General features: G+C 40.5%; 1 protein-coding gene across 1 annotated transcript; it reads left to right on the forward strand.

Annotated features, from left to right (window-relative positions):
• The first annotated feature begins 584 nt into the window (after positions 1-584).
• On the forward strand, positions 585-27,726 carry STMND1 (stathmin domain containing 1). Its single transcript, XM_025384128.1, has 5 exons — positions 585-665; positions 11,301-11,478; positions 16,936-17,087; positions 25,774-25,905; positions 26,955-27,726. Exons 1-5 carry the CDS (start codon positions 585-587, stop codon positions 27,240-27,242), a joined length of 831 nt encoding a protein of 276 aa, XP_025239913.1. The 3' UTR covers positions 27,243-27,726.

A 27,726-nucleotide genomic window follows, 5' to 3' on the forward strand; every position in this document is an offset into this window, starting at 1 on the left:
GGCACGCCTCCACTCCGTCCTCCGGCCCTCAAGAGAGACTGGACACCTGCCTCGCATTCCACACGATCGCCTTCTACACAGTTCAGACAGTATCTAAAAACAAGGGTGTGGTCCAGGCACCAGGGGTAGGGGCATGTCACACACACACCGTGTTTTACAAAGAGGAAAAATAAGAGGTTCCCGCAAGATGCTTGCGACTCTGGTACTTTTCAAAGTAACGCAGCCAGGCAGCGGGCCTTCCCCTGGCCCCTCGCTCTGGTTAGGGCTGCCATTTGCATCCTAGCTGTGATTTAGACGCCTCCAACCTTCTAGTTTTCAGTTACCAGAGTCCCATCGCCGCCCAGGTCCCAGGTCTGCATGACGTAATTTATTGTGGCAACCATTCCTGGCAACTGCCCAGAAACCCAGTGCGTCCTGCCTGGGGTTTAAGCGCGGCAAGTGGGAGAGGCGCCTGGCGCCCGAGCGCAGGGGCAGGGGCGCAGGGCGCAGGAGCGCTGGACCACCGGCGCCTGAGCGCGGTAGGGAACGATCGCGGGGGCGCACAGCAGCCAAGCCAGTGGAGGAGGAGCGCGCGCGCGCGCAGCATGGGCTGCGGACCTTCCCAGCCTACTGAAGACCGGCGACGTGTCCCCGCGCCCGAGAAGGTTTGGAAAGAGGGAGTCAAGGTAATAAATAAATAAATAAACAGACAGACATAAAGCCTTTTGGCTGGGAGGTCTCGCGATTCCCACGCTTGGGGGCGACAAGAGTTGGCTGGAGCAGGGTGGGTCGAGGTCCACAGCTAGCCTAGTTAACAGGTGGGAGCCGGTGTTTAACTGCTGTCTTAACCAGGACTAGACAGATAGATGGATAAATATCAAAATATATCTATCTATATCGATAGAAAGTATAGATACAGATATATGGCTATAGGATCAATTTTGAGAGCCTTTGGAGTTTAAAGAGATTGCGAAGGCGGTCACACCCCAGGGTAGAGGCACGGAATAACGGGATGAGCAGTGCGTTCTGCACAGAGCGAGGGTTGACCGTGATTCTCGAGAGAAGGTTGGAGTCCCTAGGAGCTGCCATATATTATTGGCTTCTGGAAAATAGGCCCTTTGGTCGTTTCTTAAAGCTGGGAGAGATCTCAGAACCTATCTGGCTGTGTCCTCTCGATTCATAGATGAGGATCATGAGGCCCAGAGAGACAGGCGACTTGCCCAAGGCTGCACAGCTAATTTGGGGGCACAGCAAAGGTAGAATTTAGTTTTCAAGAGTTTCGTTCCAATACTCTTTTCCCTAATTCCTCAAAGTTGCATGCCCTGTAATTCTGGAGACATTATGGGGAATTTTTTCCAGAGCAAGACCTAAAGGGATGAGTTGGTTGAGGCAGAAATGAGGTCCATGATTTCTTTGCATCCTTACCACCCTCCAGATTCCACAGACAGCACTAGCAACCCTCAGAGGTCCCCTTCGCAGGGGATACACCCAAAGATAAGGCTACCATATAATTTGTCATCAAAATTATGCTTTTAAGAGTGAAAGGGAACCCTATTAATAAATTTTCCCAAAGACTCTGGCTGAAGCCCAGCAAACTGGGACTTATAGCTACCTTTCCAAAGGGTCATTTTTGGAGCTACTGTTCAAAGAGCACACACTTGGTCTCAGCAGGCACTGCGCAAGACACTATTAAGTGCCAGTTACAGCACCTACTTCATGTAGAGCACATCTGTTGGGTTCTTGGAGTACATTTTGAAACAAGCAAACCAGAATCTAGTGAAGGCTGACTCCAGACTTAGTACCTGGTGTCCTGGGGAAGGCCTGTGCCCAAATGGTCACCCATCTTAACATTGTTTTCTGCTTTCCATCCTGAAACTGCCACTGTCTGTGTATAGGGACCCATTACTTTTTCTTTTTTCTTTTTTTTTTTTTTTTTGAGACGGAGTCTTGCTCTGTCACCCAGGCTGGAGTGCAATGGCGCCATCTCAGCTCACTGCAACCTCCACCTCCCAGGTTCAAGCAATTCTCCTGCCTCAGCCTCCTAAGTAGCTGGGATGACAGGTGTGCGCCACCATGCCCGGCTAATTTTTGTATTTTTTATTACAGACAGAGTTTCTCCATGTTGGTCAGGCTGGTCTTGAACTCCTGAGCTCGTGATCCACCCGCCTCAGCCTCCCAAAGTGCTGAGGTTACACCTGTAACCCACCACACCCTGCTGAGACCCATTACCTTTTATGGGGTCTTTCTGCCTCTCCTGCCAGGATCCTAACAAGTTTCTCCTCCACACTGCCACCTATCTTGCCAAGGGAAAAATTTCCCTTGGTGTGCAAAACCCTTTAGTTTATAATCTATCCTATCCCTCTAATGTCATCCTCTTCTCTTCTCTTCTGCCAGTACCTGTCACTCATGGGCTCTTGGGTCTGCTAAACCAAATGAATCTCAGGGCTCAGTGCTTCCAGGCTTCTCACACCTCTATGCCTTTACCTGTGCCATTCCCTCTTCCTGGGATACCCTCCCTGTTACCCTCTCCTATTGGCCTGGTGAACTCATGATCACTTTGGACTAATATGTAGAAATACTTTTTTCTCCCATTTTCTACAAATACATTAATGTCACTTAAAAGTGCTAATCCATTGTTCTTGTCCCCTTTTTCATACAAAAATCTTTCTTTTATTTTTTATTTATTTTGCTGGCCTTGTTATTATGCCTTAAACATACAGTACAACTACTATTTACATAGCATTAACATTGTTTTAGGTATTTATGAATAAGCTACAGGTGATTTAAAGTATACGGAAGGATGTGCATGGATTATATGCAAATACTACACCATTTTCTATAAAGGACTTGAACATCCATGGGTTTTGGTATCCGAGGGAGGTCCTGGAACCAATCCCCCACTAATGCTGGGGATGACTGTACTTATTTTGTAGAGTTGTTGTGAGGGTTAAATAAACTCAATATACATAAAGTGCTCATACTAATGCTGACTCGGAATAAGTGCATGATATAAGTTGTTTCAATTATTATTATAAAATAAAATCCTGGTCGGATGCGGTGGCTCACGCTTGTAATCCCAGCACTTTGGGAGGCTGAGGCGGGTGGATCACCTGAGGTCAGGAGATTGAGACCAGCCTGACCAAGATGGAGAAACCCCGTCTCTACTAAAAATGCAAAATTAGCCAGGCGTGATGGCACATGCCTGTAATCCCACCTATTCGGGGGGCTGAGGCAGGAGAATAGCTGGAACCGGGGAGGCGGAGATTGCAGGGTGAGCTGAGATCATGGCACTGCACTCCAGCCTGGGCAACAAGAGCAAAACTCCATCTGAAAAGGAAAGGAAAGGAAGAGGAAGAGGAAGAGGAAGGGAAAGGGAAAGGGGAAGGGAAAGGGAAAGGAAGAGGGAAAGGAAAATAAACCTAAATCCTTACTTCGCATGCTGTCTTGGCCCATCCTGGAGCTGACTTCTGCTAACTCCTCTAGTCTTGTCTCTCCCCACACTCACACCGTAGACAAACCTTAGGACTTGTTCCCCAGGCCCATTCTGTCCCTAGCTCCATGACTTTGCACCTACTGTTTCCTCTCCTTCCAGACTTTTCCTTCTCCCTCTCCTGGGTCACATGATAAATGTGTACCCATTTTACAAGACACTCAAGGTCACTCCTCCTGAAGCTCTTCACGACCTCTCATCCCCAACCTCTGCCACCATGCTGGTAGGGTTGATCTTATACCTTCTACTATCATATTTCAAAGCATTTTATTGTATTTATTTGCTTCTGTATTTGCCTTTCATCCTGTGCAGTTACCTCCTTGAGGACAGGCACTGTTTTTTAATCGTTGTATCTCCAATTCTTACTACATTGCCTGATACTGATCAGGCACTAATGAATATTTCTTGAGGGAATGCATGTCCCTCCTGGTTCCAAGATTCCTTAATGTCTTCTTGTCTCTTAGTAGCATAACTAGACTAATGACAGTCTGCAAGGAGGAAATTCAATTTTAAAATAATCTGAAAATAGAATGAGAGTCAGTTCATGCATATACCTTCTTTCCTAGCCCCAAGCACTTGACTTTGGAAATCTGATCTGGGAAAGGTATGATTATCATTAATTAAACACTCTATAGCTATTGGAATGATAATAATTTCTTCCACAGCTTTCATAAATGCATAAGGCTTAGGGTGCAGTAGTTCAGCAGTGTCTTTAAAATGAAATGAACATGTTTGCTTGCATGAAATATTTATGTTTCTTAGTAACACCACTTTAAAATATTCTAAGTCAAATTTCTTGAAACCTATATATAGACTTCCCCTTCACTTTTACTTTAGTCTAAAGTGGTGAGAAGATACAGTAATAAAATAATGCATAATAATAAGAAAAAGCATGGAAAACTTCCTAGTTGGAGAAATGTTATTCATCTATAAGAATAACCCAAAATTCCTTGCCTGTTATAAGAGAGGAGAGGCTGGATTGGAAGAGCTGGTCTCCAAGGACCCTGCACAGTTTTTTCCAAATACGTGATAAGAAAATTCTAGTTGATTGTCAGTAAAGGGGAGTAAATTACTTCTTAAAATATAACTTTTTAAGCAATCATATTTCTGAATGTTCTTTGTATAGTTGCTATTTATAATTACATTTATTAGAGGTAAACTAGAAAAAAATCAAATTTTGAAGAAATTCTTCCTATATGTCTATAGACAAATATATTCACAAAATGCATCTGCCAACAATTTGACTTAAGAAGGTTTTAACTCCAGGGTGCCTTGACAAATTATTCCCTTCAAGCTGTTTGGTAAATATGTTTCCCAAAAGCTATAGAATAAATGTAGTACATCCATACCAAAAAACAAATAAACAAAAACACACAACAAACAAACAAACAAAAAACACCTGTCCATAGTTAAAGCAGTACCTTATTTGGAATGCTGATGATTTCTGTGCATAGTTGTTAGCTTATAATTCACAACTTTTTAATTCTACCTAAAATTGATTTTAAAAAATGTTATCCCCAAGATACTGAGGTATAAAATAAAGTTCATAAAATGTAGAAATACATTGAATCTGTACCCCCAAGGAAAAAATAGAGTATTCCACTCACCATCCCATCCCCTCCCCAAGTATCATTACCTGTATAATAATGCAGATACACTTCTTTTCTTTTTCTTCCTTCTTCCTTCTTTCTTCTTCTGAGACAGGGTCTCACTGTGTCACCCAAGTTGAAGTGCAGTGGTGCAATCACGGCTCTCTGTAGCCTCAGTCTCCCCTGGCTCAAGAGATCCTCTCACCTCAGCCTGCTGAGTAGCTAGGATTACAAGCATGAGCCACCACACCTGGCTAATTTTTGATGTTTTGTAGAGATGAGTTTCGCCATGTTGCCAAGGCTTAATGTAGGTATACTTCTTATTGGTGTGAAAATATAAATTCTTCATGTATGTGTAGAATACGAACACTGCTATATCCCTGAGAGACATAGATCTAATTAACTTATAAATATGTCTGGTCTTTAAACTATGTCTGTTCTCAAGTCTACACTCATTATGAAATTGGGTTAAAATTTCCAGAATGTGTTACACATGGGTAAGATATTTGAAAGACATTCTGAGTTTTCAAAAGAGAAGAACCTTAAATTTCTGCTCTGGAAACTGAAGACTGGTTTATGTTGTTTCGTGATAAAAGACTGTGTTTTGTCTGCTACAATTTAGGTTTTGGTCACCAGCAGAGCTCAAAGGCAGACTGTCTCTAAATAAGAACAGATGGGTAGAGATCCTTGCTAAGGCCTGGATTCCAAATCCAAGTAGTTATAGTAGCTTTGATAACACAATTGTGAGGTCACTGAGGTTGTGGTATTTAAGTCTATGCCAAGTTGTAATGTACAGAAAGTCTTTGTGAAAAGCCACCGTTTAGACTGAAAATACTCAGATTCGCTCTCAATTCCAGTGTAGGCATTTTGCTATTGTTGTTGTTGTTGTTACTATTGTTAAATCATTAAATTTTTCCATTTGGAAAAAGTCCAAGAGTCTTCCAAGAGTCTCCACTTGGAAATGTTAAATGACAAAACTAGACCCTGTTTGTAACTCAGTGCTTCTCTAGGATCAAAAAATGATGGATCTGCAAACCAAAATAAACTTGTGAAAATACTTGTCTTACTGTCACCGCAGATACTGGCTTTTAGTAGTTTATTTGGAAAGAAGGAAAACAGTGCTCAACATGACTTACATGATGTGCATCTTTACCTTTAGCATGAACTGTGAGCATCAGATAGGGTCTCCTTTCTTTTCTTTTCTTTTTTTTATTTTTCTCGAGATGGAGATGGAGTCTCGCTGTGGCCCAGACTGGAGTGCAGTGGTGCAATCTCAGCTCACCACAACCTCCGCCTCTCGAGTTCAAGTGATTCTCCTGCCTCAGCTTCCTGAGTGGCTGGGATTACAGGTGCCTACAGCCACACTCAGCTAATTTCTGTGTTTTTATTGGAGATGGGGTTTTGCCACGTTGGCCAGGCTAGTCTCGAACTCCTGACCTCAGGTGATCTGCCTGCCTCGGGCTCCCAATCCCCTTTTCTTTTGTTATATGTTTTATATACATATATAACACACATATATATAACATATGCACATATGTTACATGTAATATGTTGTATGTAAAGGCTCCTTTCTTGGTTCTGCTTACTCTACAGGGACAGGATGGGCAGTAACTGTCCATGAAGAAGGACAGATAGACGGAGACAGAGAAAAGCACATCATTGCTTTTAGGCTTTCTCCTTGTGCCAATTCCAATCTCATGTCCACTAAGTTTTCGATTACTTTCTTGTTTGTTTGGTTGGTTTTTCATTATTTCCTATGTAGCCCTGAGACACAGAAATAATTAACCCTCAACACAAGGAACTGATATTGGTTTAGCTGTGTAAACACAGTGATAAGGAGCTATGTAAGTCCCGCTACAAGCATGCAAGAATCCCTAACTGAATTATGAAAACCTGATCATGACAGACACCACTGCGATTTCTACTTAGCCTCTGAGGAACTTCAAACGTTAGAGTAATTCCAGAAAGTGGTTAAACATGCTTGTATATTTTTTTAAAATTTGTATGACTTTTACTGTGAAAGTACCAAAAGTTTCATGACAAGGCCTTATTTTTAATTCATTTTTACCAAAAGTTTCATGACAAGGCCTTATTTTTAATTCATTTTTCTTTTTTTTTTTTTTGAGATGGAGTCTTGCTCTGTCGCCCAAGCTGGAGTGCAGTGGTGCAATCTTGGCTCACTGCAGGCTCCACCTCCCAGGTTTACGCCATTCTCCTGCCTCAGCCTCCCGAGTAGCTGGGACTACAGGCACCTGCCACCTTGTCCGGCTAGGTTTTTTTTGTATTTTTTAGTAGAGCTGAGATCACACCACTGCACTCAAGTCTGGGTGATAGAACAAGACGCTGTCTCAAAAAAAAAAAAGAAAAAGAAAAAAAAAAGAAATTAAAAGAATCCTAGGAAGACATTACCGAGTGGAAGATGCATGTGTTCTTTGTGTTCTTATCGCTTCTGGAGACACTGAGGAGACTTCCTCTGGTATGTGTGTCTTAGATGGAGAAGACGTTGATAACATCCATTGAAATGAGAAGTGGGAAACTTGCATTGAAAGAGGGCTAGCACCTGGAGAGAGAAGACATGGTAGTCAAGGGAGATACGATAAAAGTCTTTCTGAACACATTGACATTTAAAATTTACTTACTCTAAAAATAAATGACAGTTCTTTAAATTGAATTAATTCAGCTTTGTGAAAAACTCATTACATTGTTCTTATTTTGCTGTGGAACTGTGAAAAATATAACATGGACCAGCATTTTGTCATCAATGATTTTTACTAAATCACCGAGAGACCATTTTTGTGCTTTGTTTTGACCTATTTACAAGCAATGGAACTGTGGTTTGAAGAAACAGACACCCTTGAAAGGAGAAGGTGGGATTATAAATTAGTGCAGTATTTATGGAGAACCTTCTGGAAACATATATTAATATAAAATGTGCATATCCTTAGACCCAACATATCCACATCCAGGAATTTATTCTCATGGAATGATTGGATGGGTTCATGGGTTCACAGTGATGTATATTCACATGTATTATTCCAACACAGTTTATATTATTGAAAAGTTAGAAACACCTACATGTCCTTCAGTAGGACTTGGCTAAATACATTGTGGCATAGTTACATAATGAGCTCCAATGCCATCGTCAGATAAGTAGCTACTCCTTATCACTAAATAGAATGAGGTAGGCCTATGTATGTTGATATAGGTAAATGTTTCTTACATATTGTTGAGCAGGTTACAGAAATATAATATCGTTTAATATATAATTCTTTTCATTTTATTTTTAAAACAGCTTTATTAAAATGTAATTCACATGATTCACCTCCTCTCTTAGTCTGTTTGTGCTGCTATAACAGAATACCGTGGACTGGGTAAATTATAAAAAATAGAAATTTCTTTTTATAGGAAGTCCAAGATCAAGGCAATGGAAGGTTTGATTGTCTGGTGAGGGCTGCCCTTCTGTGTCCTCACATGGCAGAAAAACAGAGCAAGTTAACTAAATCTGTGTGAAGCTTCTCTTTATAACACCTTAATCCCCTTAATGAGGGAGGATCCCACATGGCCTAATCAGCTCTTGAAGGTCCCACCTCTTAATATTATCACATTGGTAACACCTGAATTTGAAAGGGACACATTCAAACCATAGCATCCATTTAAAATGTACAATTAACAGCCATTACCACAATCTAATTTTAGAACATTTTGCCTTCCGCAAAGAAATGACTACCCATTAATAGTCAATCCTCATTCCCCCCGCACAGGCAATCAATAAATCTATTTTCTGTTTCTATAAATTTGCCTATTCTCAATATGAATGGCCTTTGTGATTGGCTTTTTTCACTTAGCATAATATTTCCAAGTGTCATCTATGTTGAAACATATGTCAGTGTTTAATTTCTTTTTCTTGCCGAATAATATTCCTTTGGATGACTGTACTGCATTTTATTTATACATTCATCAGCTGTTGGATACTTAAGTTGTTTCCACTTTTGGGGTATTATAAATAATAATTGTGAATATTTGTGTGCAAGTTTTTGCAAGAACAGATGTTTTTATTTTGCTTGGGTACATACTTAGGAGTGAAATTTCTGGGTCACATGGTAACTCTATGTTTCACTTTGTGAAGAGCTCTCAAAGTGTTTTCTAAAGTGCTGCACCATTTCACATTTGCCCAGCAATATATGAGGGTTCCAATTTCTCCACATCCTCACCAACACTTGTTATTATGTGTCATTTTCATTATAGTTATCCTAGGGGATATGAAGAGGTATCTCACTGTGGTTTTGATTTGCATTCCCCTACTGATTAATAATGTTGAACATCTTCTCGTGTGCTTATTGGCCAGTTCCAATGTATTTTTAAAGGTTATGTGAGCAAATACATCTGGGCAATGATATACTAAAATGTTAGTAGTGCTTCTCTCTAGAAGATATTATTACTTTCTACTGTGTTTCTCTATCAATCAAGGTTCTACCAGAGGGAAAGAACCAGTAGGATAGACAGATAGATAGACAGGTAGATAGGTAAATTGTAAGGAACTGGCTGATACAGTCATGAAGGCTGGCTAGGAAAATCAAAATCCATAGGATAGGGCAGGCAGTTGAAAAGAACAGGCTGGAGTTGAAGCTACATTTCACAGGCAGATTTCTTCTTCCTCAGGAAGACCTCAGTTCTACTCTTGAAGCCTTTCAATTGACTGGATGAGACCTACCCAGATTATCAAGGGTAATCCCCTTTACTTACAGTCAATTGATTACATATATTAACCACATCTACAAACTACATTTACAGTACCACTAAGATTTGTGTTTGACAGAATAACTGGCTACTATAGCCTAGCCCAGTTGACACATAAAACTAACCATTGCAATTCTCTTTTATACTATTTAATTATTTTTTACAATAAATCTAAGTCAGCATCACTTTTTTTTTTTTTGAGATGGGGTTTCCCCATCTCACCCAGGCTGGTCTCGAACTCCTGGGCTCCAGTGATCCTCCCTCCCCCACCTCCCAAAGTGCTGGGGTTACAGGCATGAGCCACCACATCCAGTCTGTATTACTTTTTTAATCAGCAAAAACAATATAGCTTCATTATTATAAATTGTTTTAATACCGTAGTACCTCTACTCTCACACTCAAGGCTGAACTTGTCTATCTTGGTATCCTCCAGAATGCTCAGCATAGTAGCTTTTACCTGGTAGATGCCTATGAGATACTATATTCATTTTCTATTGCTGCTATAGCCAATTCACACAAGTTTAGTGGCTTAAAACAGTAGTTGCCAACCTTTTTGACACCAGGGACCAGTTTTGTGGAAGACAGTTTTTCCATGGACTAGGGTTGGGGGGATAGTTTCAGGACGACTCAACGGCATTACATCTATTGTATATTTTATTTCTATTATTATTACATTGTAATATATAATGAAATAATTATACAACTCACCATAATGTAGAATTAGTGGGAGCCTTGAGCTTGTCTTCCTGCAACTAGACAGTCCCATCTGGGGGTAATGGAAAACAGTGACAGATTATAAGGCATTAGACTCTTTTTTTTTTTTGAGACAGAGTTTCACTCTTGTGGCCCAAACTGGAGTGCAGTGGTATAATCTCGGCTCACTGCAACCTCCGCCTCCTGGGTTCAAGCAATTCTCCTGCCTAAGCCTCCCTAGTAGCTCAGATTACAGGTGCCTGCCACCATGCCCTGGCTAATTTTTTTGTATTTTTAGTAGAGACAGGATTTCACCATGTTGGGCAGGCTGGTCTCAAACTCCTGACCTCAGGTGATCCGCCCGCCTCGGCCTCGCAAAGTGCTGGGATAACAGGCATGAGCCACCGCGCCCGGCCTCATTAGATTCTTAAAAGGAGTACGCAACCTAGATCCCTCACATGTGCAGTTCACAATAGGGTTTGTGCTCCTATGAGAATCTAATGCCACTGCTGATCTGACAGGAGGCAGAGCTCTGGGGTAATGTGAGTGATGAGGAGCAGCTGTAAATAAAGATGAAGCTTCGCTGGCTAGCCCACTACTCACCTCCTGCTCTGCAGTCCCGTTTCTAACAGGCCACGGACCAGTACAGGTATGTGGCCCGGGGGGCTGGGGACCCCTGATCTATGGCTTTCTGGGTACTATACAGCCCACCACAGATACTAGCTGGCTAAATAGTCACAAAGCAGACCCTGCAACATTGTTTTTATTTACCGAGAAATCTTGATTCTAACAAAGCTGTTCCCTTTTCACAGGCTGATGTCGGTGTGCCTCATAGTGGGGAAAACTGCAGCCCCCAGATGGAAGCTGCTCTGACCAAGAATACTGTGGACCCTGCAGAAGGCCTAGAACAAGTCCAGATGGGAAGCTTACCTGGAACCATTTCAGAAAATTCTCCATCTCCTAGTGAAAGAAACAGACGAGGAAATTCAGGTAACCTCCCTCTGCCCCCATTCATGTAGACCTTCACAAAATACTGTTTCTCTAAATACGTCTACAAGGTTTACTTGGTGGTCCTTTTATCATTGCTTTCTGGGCCATGAAGTATGTTAAATGGCAATGTTTTTATCTCTGAAACATTAGAATTTAGCCTTAGGCCTTCATTACGTGAGTCAATAATGCTAAGCATTAATCTTCTTGTCGATGAAGTAATTAAGACCATCTTTTAAAAATAAATGAATAAATAAACTAAGAGGCTTTATTGGGAGTTAAGGCCCGACTTTAGGAATGGGACTTGCACAGTTCCAAGGAATTTAAACTCCCACGATGATCATTTCTTTCCAAGGAAAGTTCTACGTTTACACAAATAAATAAAACCTACAATAAACTGTTTTCCCTGTCTTTCCGCATCCAAAGTATCAGCAAATATACAACAAAAGAATCTTTCAGAAATGTGAAAGAGGTAGTTATGACTGACTTGTGCTATTTAGAAACTATTTGTGGGTTTTCCTGTGTTGTGTTTTCAACATGAATTACCGCCTGGTGTCAATTTAAGTCATCTTATTTATATTTGGTCAGCCTTTGAAACATATTGAACTTCACAGCCCTCAAGGAAAAGTACTCTTTTTATTTCAGGGGGTAAGACTTTTGCTCCCCACCACTGTTGTTTCTTCTCTAGGTACAAGTTGGGATTGGAAAACAGATGGGTTCATACATGCGATTCTATTTCTTGAACCTTCCTGGCACACTCAGGTTATCACAGATTTTCTATTCGCCCTCCCCTTGCTGTTCTGATGTAGTCAGCGTGACCTCTTAGAATGACTAGGAGGTTGAGGAATGCAGCACAGGAACGGCCTCTCCCTGCCTTCTATGTGTTAGGTTGGCAAATACATCTTTTTTCTTTCCAATAATTTTGTTGATGCAACTTCCCTCTAGACAGCAACGTGAATGCTAACTATCAATGTTGGTCACAGACTGCAGAGTGTCAGGCACACAGGGACCTGGTGACCCAGGACAGTCAGTGCTGCCAGGTGTATGTACAATGTTAAAGATGGCATGAAGAGGGTGACAGGTAAGCAGAAAGGTGTTGAGAGAGAACAGCTAGGGAGGAAGTCAGCCACCAAAGCAGATGTTTCTAAAATGCAGCATCAAGGAGTCCTCAGGAAGCATCTTACCACAGAGTGAGTAGGACTTAGTACCCTGAACTTCCTATTTGTCCTCTGCCCAGTTTCCTCTCTCTGTCTCAGCCCTTGGCGTCCTCCTCGTTGTGTCTCTGCTCTTCAAATCTGCAGAGTATACTTCTCTTTTTGAGACAGAGTCTTGCTCTGTCACCCGGGCTGGAGTGCAGTGGTGCAATCTCAGCTCACTGCAACTTCCACCTCCCAGGTTCAAGCAGTACTCCTGCCTCAGCCTTCTGAGTAGCTGGGATTACAGGCATACGCCATCACGCCTGGCTAATTTTTGTATTTTTTAGTAGAGACGGGGTTTCACCATGTTGGCCAGGCTGGTCTCGAACTCCTGACCTCAAGTGATACACACGCCCCTCAGCCTCCCAAAGTGTTGGGATTACAGGCATGAGCCACTGCACCTGGCCCTGCAGAGTATATTTCTCAAGACCATCAAGTTTAACACTAACATTCCCCAAGTGTTTCCTTTTTTAAAATATTTATTTCGTATATTTTCAGAGTCAAGAAAAGGTACAAAAAACGAAGAACACCTATATTCTTTCACTGAGATTCCCCAAATGTTAACCTTCTGCCACATTGCATTATCGTATCCCCCTTATACAAGTAGATTTTTTTCTGTTAATAAGTTAGACATAATGGCACTTTGCTTTCACATACTCCGCTGCGTATTTCCTAAAAACGAGGACACTCTTTGCATAATCTCTGTACGAGGATCAAAATTGGAAAATTACCCTTCTTTTTTTTTTTTTTTAAGAGACAGAGTTTTGCTCTTGTTGCCCAGGCTGGAGGGCAATGACGCGATCTCAGCTCACTGCAACCTCCGCCTCCCAGGTTCAAGCGATTCTCCTGCCTCAGCCTCCCGAGTAGCTGAGATTACAGGCGCCCGCCACCATGCCTGGCTAATTTTTGTATTTTTAGTAGAGATGAGGTTTCATCAGATTGGTCAGTCTGGTCTCAAACTCCTGACCTCAGGTGGTCTGCCCGCTTCGGCCTCTCCGAGTGCTGGGATTACAGGCATGAGCCACCACGCCCAGCCAGGAAATTACCTCTGATGTAGTACTGTTATCTCATCTATAGATCATATTCAAATTTGGTCAATTGTCTCACAACTATTCTTTATAAATGAATTTCTGATGCAGGATCTATCTAATCCAGGATCACATTTTTAATTTAGTCATCTATGGTCTTTAGTCTTTTTTAATCTGAACAACTCCTCAGTTTTTCTTAGTCTTTTATGAACTTGATATATTTGAAAAGTATAAAACATTTATTTTGCAGAATGTTTATCAATTTGGGTTTGTTTGAGCTTTCCTCCTGATTGGATTTGGGTTACGCATTTTTTTTTTTTTTTTTTTTTTGGAGACAGAGTCTCGTTCTGTCACCCAGGCTGGAGTACAGCGGCGCAATCTCAGCTCACTGCAACCTCCGCCTCCCAGATTCAAGCAATTCTGTCTGCCTCAGCCTGTCAACTAGCTGGGATTACAGGTGCCCGCCACCACACTCAGGATTGTTGTTTGTTTGTTTGTTTGTTTTTAGTAGGGACGGAGTTTCACCATGTTAGCCAGGCTTATCTTGAACTCCTAACCTCAAGTGATCCACCTGCCTTGGCCTCCCAAAGTGCTGGGATTACAGGCATGAGCCAGGGTTACACAATTTTAGCAAGAATACCAAAAATGATATTGTGTCTTTCTTAATACATAAAATTAGGAGGTACATTATATCTATACTCAACTCGTTATGTTTATGGGGAGTTTTGTTTTGCAAAAGTCATTTTTAATCTAGTAACATTTATAAATGTTTAAAATTCAATTTGGATTTTGAGTCACAGTTAGAAAGCCTTTCCCTACACCAAGGTTAAAGATGAATTCACCCGTGTTTTCTTGTATAATTTCACTTTTTACACTTATGCTTATGAAGAGTTTCCAGTGACATCAGAAAATGCTTATATAAATATTAGCTAGATAAGAAATGAAACTGTATGTTCAGTATGATGTCGAACTTATAAAAATAAAATTTTGTATATTAACAATGGTAATCTCTGGGTGGTGAAAGCATAGGCATTTTTTTAAATCTTTTACTAGTTTCTGTATTTTCTAAGTTTACTACAGTAACTATTACTTTTATAATCAAAAGAAGCACAACATGGTTTTTAAACAATCTCCAATATTCTCCAATGTCCCAAGAAAGCATGAAAATTGTTGAAATGACTGACATATTCCAGGAATCTCTGTATAAGTTAGCTGCTGTAAATATCAAGCCAAATTCTTTAGAGAACTCCAAAAACAATGGATCGCAATGGTTACAATGATTTTATTATGTTAGCGACAGATGTCAAACATGACATTCCTGTTAGAAACATCCTGGGAGAGAAATGAACCACTGACAGTGGAGCTGCTTACATGACGTATTTGGGAGAACATTGGGACAGTTGAGAGAGTGAAGGTTGGAGCCAAGCAGACTTAGATTTAGCCCTGTGTAACACACATGCTACCTGTGTCACCATGGTAAGTTAATTAGCTTCTCTCACATCAGTGTTTATTTCTAAAATAGGGATAATAATAGCACTCTGAGTTGATGTTTACATTTGATGTCATACAGTGTGTCAAGTACTTAGTATAGTGCAGGTGCCTAAGTGCTCAGTAAATGATCATTATTATTATTTTGACCCTTCCAAACAAGGCCACCTTCTAACCAAAAAAATCATTCCAATTCCTTGAAGGGGATTCACTTCTGACCTTTTCATTGAAATCTTCTCCATTGTTTCAAGTTTCTAGTTGACCTCCCCGTCTGACATGTTTTACTACCCCATGCCAAAATCTGTACAGAGCACTTTAAAATCAGAAGCAGCTCTATTTCAAACACTTGCAAGAGTAGAAAAAACAGCACTAGACAGATATTGACAGGAGGAAAACTGTTGGAGTTACTTGCAGTGGCCAATCCTAGAAATCTCTTATACCAGAGAGGTTAATATGCTGAAGTGAGAGACATCTGATTAGTGTGTGTGAGTGTGTGTGTGTGTGTGTGTGTGTGTTTTCTATCTTCCCAGCACAAATTCATGAAAGGTCTCACTGCTAACCACTGAGATTAGAAATTTTCGCCGGGCAAGGTGGCTCATGCCTGTAATCCCAGCTCTTCAGGCGGCTGAGGTGGGCAGACCACCTGAGGTCAGGAGTTTGAGACCAGCCTGTCCAACATGGTGAAATCCCATCTCTACTAAAAATACAAAAATTAGGCATGGTGGCACACACCTGTAGTCCCAGCTACTTGGGAGGCTGAGGCAAGAGAATCGCTTGAACCCAGGAGGAGGAGGTTGCAGTGAGCTGAGATCTCGCCATTGCACTCCAGCCTGAGTGATAAGAGTGAAACTTAATCTCAAAAAGAAAAAAAAGAAAGAATTTTTTATGGGAAGATGCCATCCACTAAATGGAATGGACTTGGTTACATCAGGACTTCCTGATGATGACAGCATAGAAGATAGCTCACTTCTCAGGACTTCCTATTGCACTGTTACAGACAGGAAAAGCAACAGGCCAGCGCCGTTTGTTTTATAATGTGATGGCATAACCGTGGCTGCTTATTTGCTTGTTTATGTAATTGGATGATTTGTGATGGGGGAGCCTCTCTCATTAGTGCAGCTTATAAAGACTCCCCCATAAACTGTTTCAGTGCTTATATTTAGAATCATGAATAAAAATTTAGCTGATATCACTCTAACTCCAATTCTGATTTGGTTCAAAGACTCTTTTCAAAAAGGCACACTTTTACTTATGTAGACTTAGCAGATGGCGTAATTATAAACTTAGGGTTGCAGAACTAGAAGTCTCTTGGCAACATCACGCTGTTTATCCTTTGTATACAAAGCATGGAAACCAAACCACAACTCAAAGAATCACCAAAAGAATATCTGATTCTTAGCTGTGGTTTAGCTTCATAATTACTCGAGCAAACCAACGTCGTCGTACCCAAGTGTGTAAGTGTTGTTACCACAAAAAGGCAGTCCACAGCAGCACACAGAAAGGCTTTTTGTTATCTTAATATGTGGTCTGCTAAGTAAACAGTATATTATGTTGATGTGTATCCTCTGCAAGAATATGAAGAATCTGAACTTTGAAGGATTACAAAGACTTATAATAGAAATATATTAAGTGTTGAAGCTAAGATGTAATTAAGCAGCATGGTTTGTAAGGCATCCATTTAGCATTTGATTGAAAAAACCTTGATTCTTAAATTTTGCTTTCTTTTTTCTTTTCCTCTTTTTTGGAAGATCTAGTAACCAATGGATTAATCAATAAACCCCAACCCCTAGACAGTCGAGAGCGACAGAAGTCATCAGATATCCTGGAGGAACTAATTGTTCAAGGAATTATACAAAGCCACAGCAAAGTATTTAGAAATGGAGAATCATATGATGTCACGGCAAGTAATTTTGTAATTAACATTAGCTTATAGTTAAAATTAGCAATAGAATATGATGGATCATGAGTCATTATTTCCAGCATATGCAAGTTACAATACAGATAACAGCATTTATTTAAGTCCCTTAAATTCCCCCCACACCTCCACACACCATCTCATATGGTTTGGTTCTGTGCTTCCACTCAAATCTCACCTTGAATTGTAATCCTCAGGTGTCAAGGGTGGAACCAGGTGGAGGTAATTGAATCATGCAGGTGGTTTCCCTTATGCTGTTCTCATGATAGTGAGTGAGTCTCACGAAATCTGATGGTTTTATAAGTGTCTGGCATTTCCCCTGCTTGAATGCATTCTCTCTCCTACCACCTTGTGAAAAGGTTCCTTCCACCATGATTGTAAGTTTCCTGAGGCCTTCCCAGCCATGTAAAACTGTGAATCAATTAAACCTCTTTTCTTTATAAAGTTATTATAAATAAACGTAATTTATAAAGAAAAATACCCAGTCTCAGGTATTTCCTTATAGCAATGTGAGAACAGACTAATACACCATCCTTCTCTGTGGACTCAGGAATTGCTCCAATTATTAATGATTAATTGATCCAGTAAAATGTATATTGGGTTTTACTAAATTTGAGAAACAATAGGCCCTACTGAATAACATACTTTCATTCTTTCAAATGTTTTTCTTGAGCACTACCTATGTAATAGGCATTGTGCAGGGCATTAGAAATGTAAAACTGAATCTGATTTATTCAGTAAGAAAATAGGCCCGACAAGTGTTTGAGGTGATGGCTAATTACCCTGACTTGATCATTACGCATGTATCAAAACATCATACTGTACCCCATAAATATATACAATTCCATGTCCATTAAAAATAAAGTAAAACTTTAAAAGAGAAAATAAATAGGCCTAAATGCCAAAGCTAAAACAAATACGGCTGTACATTTATCCATATGCACACCCCAAAATCAAACATGAAGAATTAAATAGAATTCTAGAAATTGCTGTACTATTATTTTTCTTTGTTAATTTATCCTGATTAATCTGTCATAGTTTTTCCTCAGCATGAATAATATTTTTACTCTGATTTTAACTAGCTTAGCTAAAGTCTAGAGTTCTAAATTTTTTTTTTTTTTTTTTTTTTTTTGAGATGGAGTCTTGCTTTGTCACCCAGGCTAGAGTACAGTGGTGCGATCTTGGCTCACTGCAACCTCTGCCTACTGGGTTCAAGCGAGTCTTCTTCCTCAGCCTCCCCGGAAACTGGGATTACAGGTGCCCGCCACCATGCCTGACTAATTTTTGTATTTTTAGTAGAGATGGGGTTTCGCCATCTTGGCCAGGCTGGTCTCGAACTCCTGACATTATGATTCACCCGCCTCGGCCTCCCAAAGTGCTGGGATTACAGGTGTGAGCCATTGCGCCCTGCTCTGACTGAGTTCTAAATTTTTAAATAAATTCTGTGGAAACCTGTGAAGAAGATAGCAGACTTAGTTGTTGCTGTTATTTTGTTTTGTTTTCTTGTTTGTTTGGGTTTTTTTTTTTTAAGCCAATGCTCCCAGGCACTCCGAGTAGTCCTTAAAGTACAGGCAGAAGAGAAAAAGTGAAAAAAAAATAATAATAATAATAACAGTGAAAAGAAGCCAGAGAGAAAAAAGAAAAGAAAAGAAGCCAGAGAAAAAAATGAATGAAAAAGTAAAGAAAGAAAAGGAAATGGTGGAAATAGAGATCAGAAATTACCCAAAGGCTACTTAATGGTTGCCTATTCCTGTGTTGTAGGGCAAACAGTCCATTAGGAATTAAAAACTCATTATTTAAATCAAATTTGCCACCTAGACTGAGTTACTTAGTGTTTGAATAAAGTTAATTTCCTTCTTTGTGTATGGGGAATGTTGAGAACTCATGAATAAAAGCCAAAGTGGCATTTTCTTTTGAAAAAGGAAAATAAATCCTGCAGAAAGTATTTGGGAGAAAGGAAAGGAGATTGCCAAACCTTGTGAATAACATTATCAGGCTGCCAATAATAAGAGGATGTCGGGGGGTAGGGGGAGGGCGGAAAGGAAGGTAAAAATGGATTATATAATGGAAAAGATAATGCCAACATAATGACAATTTACATTTGCACAACGCTATCATGATACAAGGCATTTTAGAGTGCCTTATCTTATTTGAAAGTACTAGAAGAAGGATGGGTTTTTAATATCAAAGGGGAGAGGAAAGATTTTTTTCTAGCTGTAGGTCAGTCTGTAGGGGTCAGAAAAAAAGAAAGTGTGTCAAAAGATAAAGGAAAGCAAGTTTGAGAGGGGGCAGATAGATTGTGGAAACATTCAGTAGCTAAACAATGTCTTCTTAAGGAAAATGCTACAGACACTTCCATGTCTACATACATACGCCAGTAGGAATCACATTAAAACGTTCTCCGTGATTCAATTGCCAGAGATGAATGAGTTCTGACTTAGACTTCGCAAGGGAGCCTGCAAGGTTAATTACTATAAACTACCTTGTGAAAGAGATGCACCTTTAAAAAAATAATAACTATGGGCTGGACTTTTAATAGCATCATTAAGTGAACCAAAGATGAAGACTATTTTTCATATTATATAGGCATAGAATGGTTGTTGGGAATGTTCTCAAAAGGATTTAAATGTAACAGCTTTCAGGAATGGCACAATTTTGTTTTTTTGGCTTTGGTATTAGGCCAAGATATCCCAGCATAAGCCAGTCTTGCAACAGACCAGGCAGTAACACACAGCTCTCTTGTTCTATCGCCTAATCCAGTGGTCCTTAACCTGCCGGTACATTGGAGTCACCTGGGGATATTTCAGACATCCCAGTGTCTAGGTACCACTTCCTACCACACAGCCTGGGCGCGTGGCCCTGCTTTCACACTTCTGAAAGCTTCCAGGCGATTCCCATGGGCAGCCCAGGTTGAGAACTACTGCCCTGAAGTTTCACCAAAACTCTACACAATGCTCCCAAATTCATTACCAAAGCTGGAAAGGGTTAAAGCATTTGAAATCATTCTTGATTCCCTATTCATTGTGAAAGAGAATTCTGAAATATTCCTGAAAATATACCATTTCAGGAATAGGAACTAAGATTATACTCAGGAAGCCTAAGGAAATAAAAGAGATGCAGTTTCTGTGTCACAGATAAAACTTCTTTCAATTCAGGGGTAACTGAGAACATATGTGTGTCAGACACCAGGTGTCTTGCATATTTTGGGAAGAGTTATGAGGCCAATGTAAAAAGATGAGAATGAATATTGAAGGACTGAGAGGGGAACTGTATTAAGAATGGAAATATTATTAGATAATATTCATCATTAATAATATTAATACTTTGAATATCTAATATTTAATAAGTTTTTCAAACCCAGACTGATAAAACTGGCTAAAAACAAAACAAGAATTCAAGGGAAACAAAAAAGGGATAGTCAATAAAAAGATATTATGTCAGCAGTTACTACAATGTGGTGAATCTTAACAGACATGTAAATATTATTTCTTCATTGCTCTAGGGGAAAACATTCTTTTAAATAAAATATTATGGGAAAATTGAATAAATGCGAATATACTTTGAGTCTCATGCTCTACCAACTGAACTAGCCAAGCAGCCAAGGAGAATAATTTAAAAATAAGACTTCTTATGTGGAACAATAGTGTATTTAAATACGAGGGCATTTCAGACTTAGATCTGGCTGCTTCTTAGCCAGGTCATTATCTTTCATTGAGTTATTTAGAGTGAAATTGAATAAAGGATGTTGAAAATTGAGGGTTCACCTTCATGAAGGTCCCTCTTCCGAAGCAGGGGCATCCCCCATAAGCTAGTCTCTCCCTAGAGGTAAGGAGAGGATCTGTGTCCACCACAGAGCCCCCTTTGTCTTTTTTCTTAATTTTATTTGTAAGCTTGCTAGTGAACACCACAGTAATTTCATAGTACTCTCTGGATAGCCATCTTTCTTTTTTTTTTTTTTTTTTTTTGAGACGGAGTCTCGCTCTGTCACCCAGGCTGGAGTGCAGTGGCCGGATCTCAGCTCACTGCAAGCTCCGCCTCCCAGGTTCACGCCCTTCTCCGGCCTCAGCCTCCCAAGTAGCTGGGACTACAGGCGCCCGCCACCTCGCCCGGCTAGTTTTTTTGTATTTAATAGAGACGGGGTTTCACCGTGTTAGCCAGGATGGTCTCGATCTCCTGACCTCGTGATCCGTCCGTCTCGGCCTCCCAAAGTGCTGGGATTACAGGCTTGAGCCACCGCGCCCGGCCTGGATAGCCATCTTTCAAGAATGGTTATGCTAGAATATTTTATGTTTACTTAAGAGTTAAAATCAGGCTGGGCTAGGTGGCTCATGCCTGTAATCCCAGCACTTTGGGAGACCAAGACAGGCAGATGGCTTGAGCCCAGGAGTTTGAGATCACCTGGGCAACATGGTAAAAACCCATCTCTTAAAAAAAAAAAAAAAAATTAGCTGGGCGTGGTGGTATGCACCTGTAGTTCCAGCTACTTAGGAGGCTGAGGCTGGAGGATCACTTGAGCCTGGAAGGTCAAGGCTGCAATGAGCCTTGATTGTACCACTGCACTCCAGCCTGGGTGAAAGAGCGAGACCCTGTCAAACAAAAAACCCAATTAAAAAAAAAAAGGGGGGGGTTAAATGTGCTAGGCTCACATTTGTAATCCTAGTGCTTTAGGAGGCTAAGCTGGGAGTGTCCCTTGAGTCCAGGTGTTCAAGACCAGTCTGGGCAACAGGGTAAGATGCCATTTCTAAAAAAAAAAAAAAAAAAAAAAAAATTAAGAGTGAAAATGATATGTAAGAAATATAAGATTAAGAAGCTAAGTATCAGATTGTTGAGTGAATCTCTCAGTGTATTTTTAAACATTCTAATGAGACTTAAGTGACTATATTGTAAACAAACATTGGTTTTATGTACACCTGTCAATATGTGTATGGATTGCTATAGACCTCCGTAGAGAAATGTGATTGGCTCTCATTTATCCACATAGGTATTATTGAGTTCGTCTTTTATCCCAAATTCATTTCTCCCTGCCACTTAGCACATCATGGGTCTCCCTACCTGAGGCCCTGTGAATTCACTACTGACCTCTGTGTCTGGTAACGTTTATTCCCTTCTCTGTGCAACTTCTGTACTTGGGAACCTGAAGTGTAGTTGGAGGGTTTGTTCACATTGCATAAGAGTCTCTAACATTATTTGTTGAACCTCACAGAGAGTTTTTAAGGAGGAGGAAGTTGACTGAGTTAGGACTCAGTAACACCAGCTAATGATCAGAGTGACCTTCCCCAGGAGGCCTAACAGTGACAAAACAAGAATGAAGGATCTTTTGCAGGACTGGCCTGTTCTATCCACAAGACTCCCTTAAGGGAACAAAATGAAGACAGGTTCATCCGTAGGTCAATAGTTAATTAAGAAAGCTCTGAGGAATGCACAGTGTATGTAAGAAGCAAAATATACAAGTTAGTAGCTAGAAACAGGACTCTAATCTAATTGTAGCATTTTGAACTTGGCAGTCCTCTAAAAGTATTCTTTAAGAAAATAATTGAACTGGTAACTTCTGTAGGTTGATTTTGTTGTGGCCAATTTGTTGTTGTTTCCACTGGTAACACCTCTCTAAGCATAAGGTGATCATTGTTATTTTTTTTTTTTTTTAAAGAGACAGGGTCTGACTACATTGTCCAGGCTGGTCTTGAATTCCTGAACTCAAGCAATCCGCCTGCCTCAGCCTCCTAAAGTGCTGGGATTATAGTGTGAGCCACTGCGCCCAGCCCATTGTTAACATTTTTAAGTGCCAACATTTGATAAATTCTGACTTCATAAAATTCAATTGTAAAGGATACAGATATCTTTCTAGATGATTTTTATTTTTTTACCTAAAATGTGGAACTCAAGAAAGAACATGGCTTGCACAGGTAGGATTAACTTCCTCTATGGGGAGGATCATTGTAGGATTAAGCCACGGGAAGAGGTGACCAAAACGGAAAAATTCAAGTTCTCTCAGAACTCCTGATCTCAGAATTTTAGTCAAGGTTCAGGCTCGTATGTATAGCCTAATCTGGCATTTCTTTAGTGGATCTTGGATTACTACTTAATTTTCTTTTAGCCTTCTACGCATGAATATCCCTAAAAAATCATTTTCTTGCTGATTTCACAGTATCTCTAGTTCAGCCACCAAAGCAAGTATTTCCCTCTTTTCAGCGGGTGGTTTTTGCCAGCAGGAAACTCAAGAGCCAATTGTCATAAAAATAATACAAAATGATGATGGGAGAGGGAACTTGCTTTGACAAACATTCCACGGTTTTCAAGTAGTGAAAAACTTTGCACCGCATAAACCATCCGATGGGTCTAAAGGAGCCAAAACGTCAATACGTGTTTTTTCTTTAGAAGACTTTCTAAGAATCATAGATTTTAGAGCTGAAAGAAAGCTTAATAGGCCTCCACCCCCTTGCTGCTTCACAGTTGAGAAAATTGAGTCCAAAGAGAAGAGCTGCCTGGGTCTCCACTACGCGCTGGGCGTTCCTGCTGCCCTGATGGTCTCCCCCCGGGCTGCAGGCTCTGCTTCCTCCCCTCTGTGCTTCGGTCCCTGTCCGCTTTGTCCTGGTTATGAGTTTGTGTTCTGCCTTTGGAAAAAGTCACTGCTTTGACTGAATGAAAAGTAGCTATCATTTGCAGAGTGGCTACTTTATCCTTTTCTTTCTTTTTTAAAACCAATCCCAAAATATGTATTATTAAACTTATTTTACAAATGAGGAAACCATAGATTGCAGAGTTTATGGAACCATAGAGAATCAATGCACATGCTGGGCGTGGTGGCTCACGCCTGTAATCCCAGCACTTTGGGTGGCTGAGGCAGGTGGAACATCTGAGGTCAGGAGTTCAAGACCAGCCTGGCCAACATGGTGAAACCCAGTCTCTACTAAAAATACAAAAATTAACCAGGCATGGTGGCACACACCTGTAACCGCAGCTACTTGGAAGGCTAAGGCAGGAGAATCGCTTGAACCTGGGAGGCGGAGGTTGCAGTGAGCCAAGATCGTGTCAATGTACTCCAGCCTGGGTGACAGGGTGAGACTCGGTCTCAAAAAAAAAAACCAAACAAAAAAAGTCATTCAATAGTCCAGCCAGGATTCAAACCCAGGGCTGACTAAGTCTCGGTCTGGTACCTTGTTTTACTCTGCGCTAAACTGCCTCTCTTTGTTTTATTTTGTCGGTACCTACAGCATTATAGTCTGGAAAAACAGTCTTTTAGAAATTACAATGAATATTAATAGCTCCTTTGTCTTTAAAAAAAGTCTTTAGAGAAATTATCTAGAACAATATTCAGTTCATTTTGTAATGCAGCCTTGGAGTTAACCACCCCCCACCCAGTTGTAATAAATCTATATTTATATAGAAAGATGTCCGTATTAAGTTAATTGAAGAAAGTGAATTGCAGAGCAGTGTGTATAGTATAACTCCATTTAGGTTTTGTTTAACATTACAGATATCCTTAACATATCTATATGTGTATATATATGTGTGCGGAGCAGATATCTGAGAAGACACACACTAAACTCTTTACAAAGATTCGTGCTAAGGACTGGGACTGGGGGCCAGGTGGTTAAATAGAGGATAAGGAGATGATTTATGTATCAGTTATATTTTTTATAATCCATCTATATTATCTTAAAACCAATTTTTAAAACAAAAACATATACATTGAAACTTTCTTCATAAATAGTTTATGACAATTTTACTTATTTTGGAACTAGAAATTATAATTAGAAAGTCATTATTACCACTTTGCACTGTTAAAAGGGTAGTTGATCGTATGAAGTGAGATTTTTTTCCCTTGCTGTCATGAAAATGTTTGTCAAGTTCCTCCAGCAAAGCCCAGCACAGAGTTGTTGTTCAGTAATCGTTAATTATCTCTTTCTGCCACAAAACCAGAAGCAGTGAGAACTAATCTCTACCCCAGATGAAAGTAACTTGTAGTTTGTGGAATATTATAAAATCATCAGGTTGAACTCTTCACCTTGAACTACAAATTCACCCCCATTCTCCACTGCTTTTCATCTTATCTTCATTCTCAAGACTTTTTCCTTCTAAGGGGTCATCTTCTATGCAGTCTAAGAACACCTGCATTCGTAGGGCCTTTTTGTAATAGCCTGGTGCTTGTAAGGCATCGAATAGATCTTATCATTATAATTCTGTTGTTACCAACTTTCACATTGTTGTTTTTTAAATCTGCCCCTGAAAAGTTAGATTTTTAGAATTGACTTTATTCATTCATTCATTCATTTATTTATTTATTCATTTTGAGACAGGGTGTCACTCTGTTGCCAAGCCTGGAGTGCAGTGGCGTGATCTTGGCTCACTGCAACCTCCAGCTCCTGGGCTCAAGCAATCCTCCACCCTCAGCCTCCCAAGTAGCTGGGACTGCAGGCACACACCACCACACCTGGCTAATTTTTTGTATTTTTGTAGAGACGAGGTTTCACTATGTTGCCCAGGCTGGCCTGGAACTCCTGGGCTCGAGCAGGCTTCCCACCTCAGCCTCCCAAAGTGCTGGGATTACAGGCATGAGCCACTGCACCCAGCCTAGAATGTACATTTTATATTGTTTATTCTCTTTTGCCGTTCTCCTCTGCCAGTGAATATGATTGTTTCTTCATGTAAAAACAAAACGTTTTTATTCCAGTTGACCACGACTGAGAAGCCATTGAGAAAGCCACCTGCCAGACTGAAAAAACTCACGATCAAAAAGCAAGTGAAGGATTTCACAATGAAGGACATCAAGGAGAAGATGGAGGCTGCCGAGGAGCGCAGGAAGGTACTGAGCTCTCAGATGCTCTAGGCTTGAGGAGTTCGCTGTCTGCTAAAATGATCTCATGCCAGACCTCTCCTATCAGCAATTTTAAGACAAATTGCATGGATCTATAATCAGTATTTTTTTTTATTATTTTACTAATTTTTTTAAGAGACAAAGTCTCACTGTGTTGCCCAGACTGGAGTACAGTGGCATGCTTGGAGCTCACTGCCACCCTGAACTTTTAGGCTCAAGTGGTCCCCCTGTCTCAGCCTCCTGAGTAGCTAGGACTACAGGCCCATACCACTACATAAGGCTGATTTAAAAAAAAAAAAAAAAAATTTGTTTAGAGATGGGGTCTCGTTATGTAGCCCAGTCTAGTCTTAAACTCCTGGCCTCAAATGATCCTCCTGCCTTGGTCTCCCAAAGCGTTGGGATCACAGACATGAGCCACTGTGCCTGGCCTATAGCTAGGATTTTAATGATCTTTATGCTTTTTATTATATGTTATATGTTAAGTGGTTTTTTCTTAAAAATTTCCTTTCTGTTGTAAAGGAATAAATCAGGTTGGGTGAAAATTACAGTTGCATCCATATAGCCTAAGTAAGCAACATCCAATTCTTGGAATTAAATGAAGTATGGAGCATTCTTCATATGGAAAAAGAGAAACTTCAATAGAGGCTGGGGGCAGGAGGAGAAGCAGGGTTGGGGTGTGGTGTTAAACTGAGAGAAACCGCTGCAGAGCATCAGGCTGCATTACTCCTACTGCATTTTCACCAAGGGCCCCCATAGCCCTCCACATGCTCTTGGCCAGACCCAGCCTTCACAGCTGGGTCTGACAGCCTTTGTTTCCCAGCTCTCTAATTGGCCTATCAGAGAGCAAGGACCAGACTCCAAGCTCCATGAGGGCAGGCCCCATGTCTGCCTTCTTCAACAAGAGTTTCTCAACAAATGTTTGTTATATGACTGAATAATGACATAGAGAAGCCATGAATGTTCAATACAAGCAACATCAATCACAACTTGTAGAAAGTTATTCAGGCTCTTTTTCATTCTTTAATACTGCATTTCAGACCAAAGAAGAAGAAATAAGAAAAAGGTTACGGAGTGACCGACTTTTGCCTTCAGCCAATCATTCAGATTCAGCTGAACTAGGTGGGGCTGAGGTTGCATTTGCCAAAGGACTTCAAAGGGTGAGATCTGCTGGATTTGAACCATCTGACCTGCAGGGAGGAAAACCATTGAAGAGGAAAAAGAGTAAAAGTGATGCAACCTTGATTGATAGAAACGAAAGTGATGAAAGTTTTGGGGTCGTGGAGTCAGACATGTCCTACAACCAAGAAGATGACATAGTCTACTAAGCCATTTTTTGTGAATTTCATAAGAAAGCATCCATTCTCCCCATTTGTGACATTTGTAGTATGTCTCATATTCTTTCACTGACCTCATTCCACTGGGATTTCTGCCTTGGGCTTAAGGATGATTATGTGGGTTGCACAGGCTGAAGATCAGTTGAGTAAATTAAGTAGCTATGCTAGCTTTAAAAAAATGAGCGAGGAGGAGACTTGACCAGCATAGATATTTGGCACTCTCCTTTGTGTGGCTTCAAACATTATGGAGATGTCTTTAATTTATAAGTGCCTTCAGCTTACATGAATAAGTTCGTGCCAAATGAAATCCTTCCTGTTTACTCCTGCCTTGTGGCGGGGTCCATCTTCTGCTGGTCCTTTAAGACAAATTGCATGGATTTGTATTAAGTATTTTAATGGTTTGTATGTTTTTTATGCTGTATGTCTATGGTTTTATAAATTTTTTTCTCCATGTTGTGAAGGAATAAAGCAACGT

This window comes from Theropithecus gelada, chromosome 4 (assembly GCF_003255815.1).
Source record: "Theropithecus gelada isolate Dixy chromosome 4, Tgel_1.0, whole genome shotgun sequence".
NCBI classification, from domain to species: domain Eukaryota; kingdom Metazoa; phylum Chordata; class Mammalia; order Primates; family Cercopithecidae; genus Theropithecus; species Theropithecus gelada.

Bases quoted from the DNA above. Each gene is read 5' to 3' on its own strand.
- STMND1 (XM_025384128.1), top strand. From the start codon at position 585: ATGGGCTGCGGACCTTCCCAGCCTACTGAAGACCGGCGACGTGTCCCC. The intron at 11,479-16,935 runs GTAACCTCCCTC...CTTTTTTGGAAG, and splicing joins AAACAGACGAGGAAATTCAG to ATCTAGTAACCAATGGATTA. The intron at 17,088-25,773 runs GCAAGTAATTTT...TTTTTATTCCAG, and splicing joins GAGAATCATATGATGTCACG to TTGACCACGACTGAGAAGCC.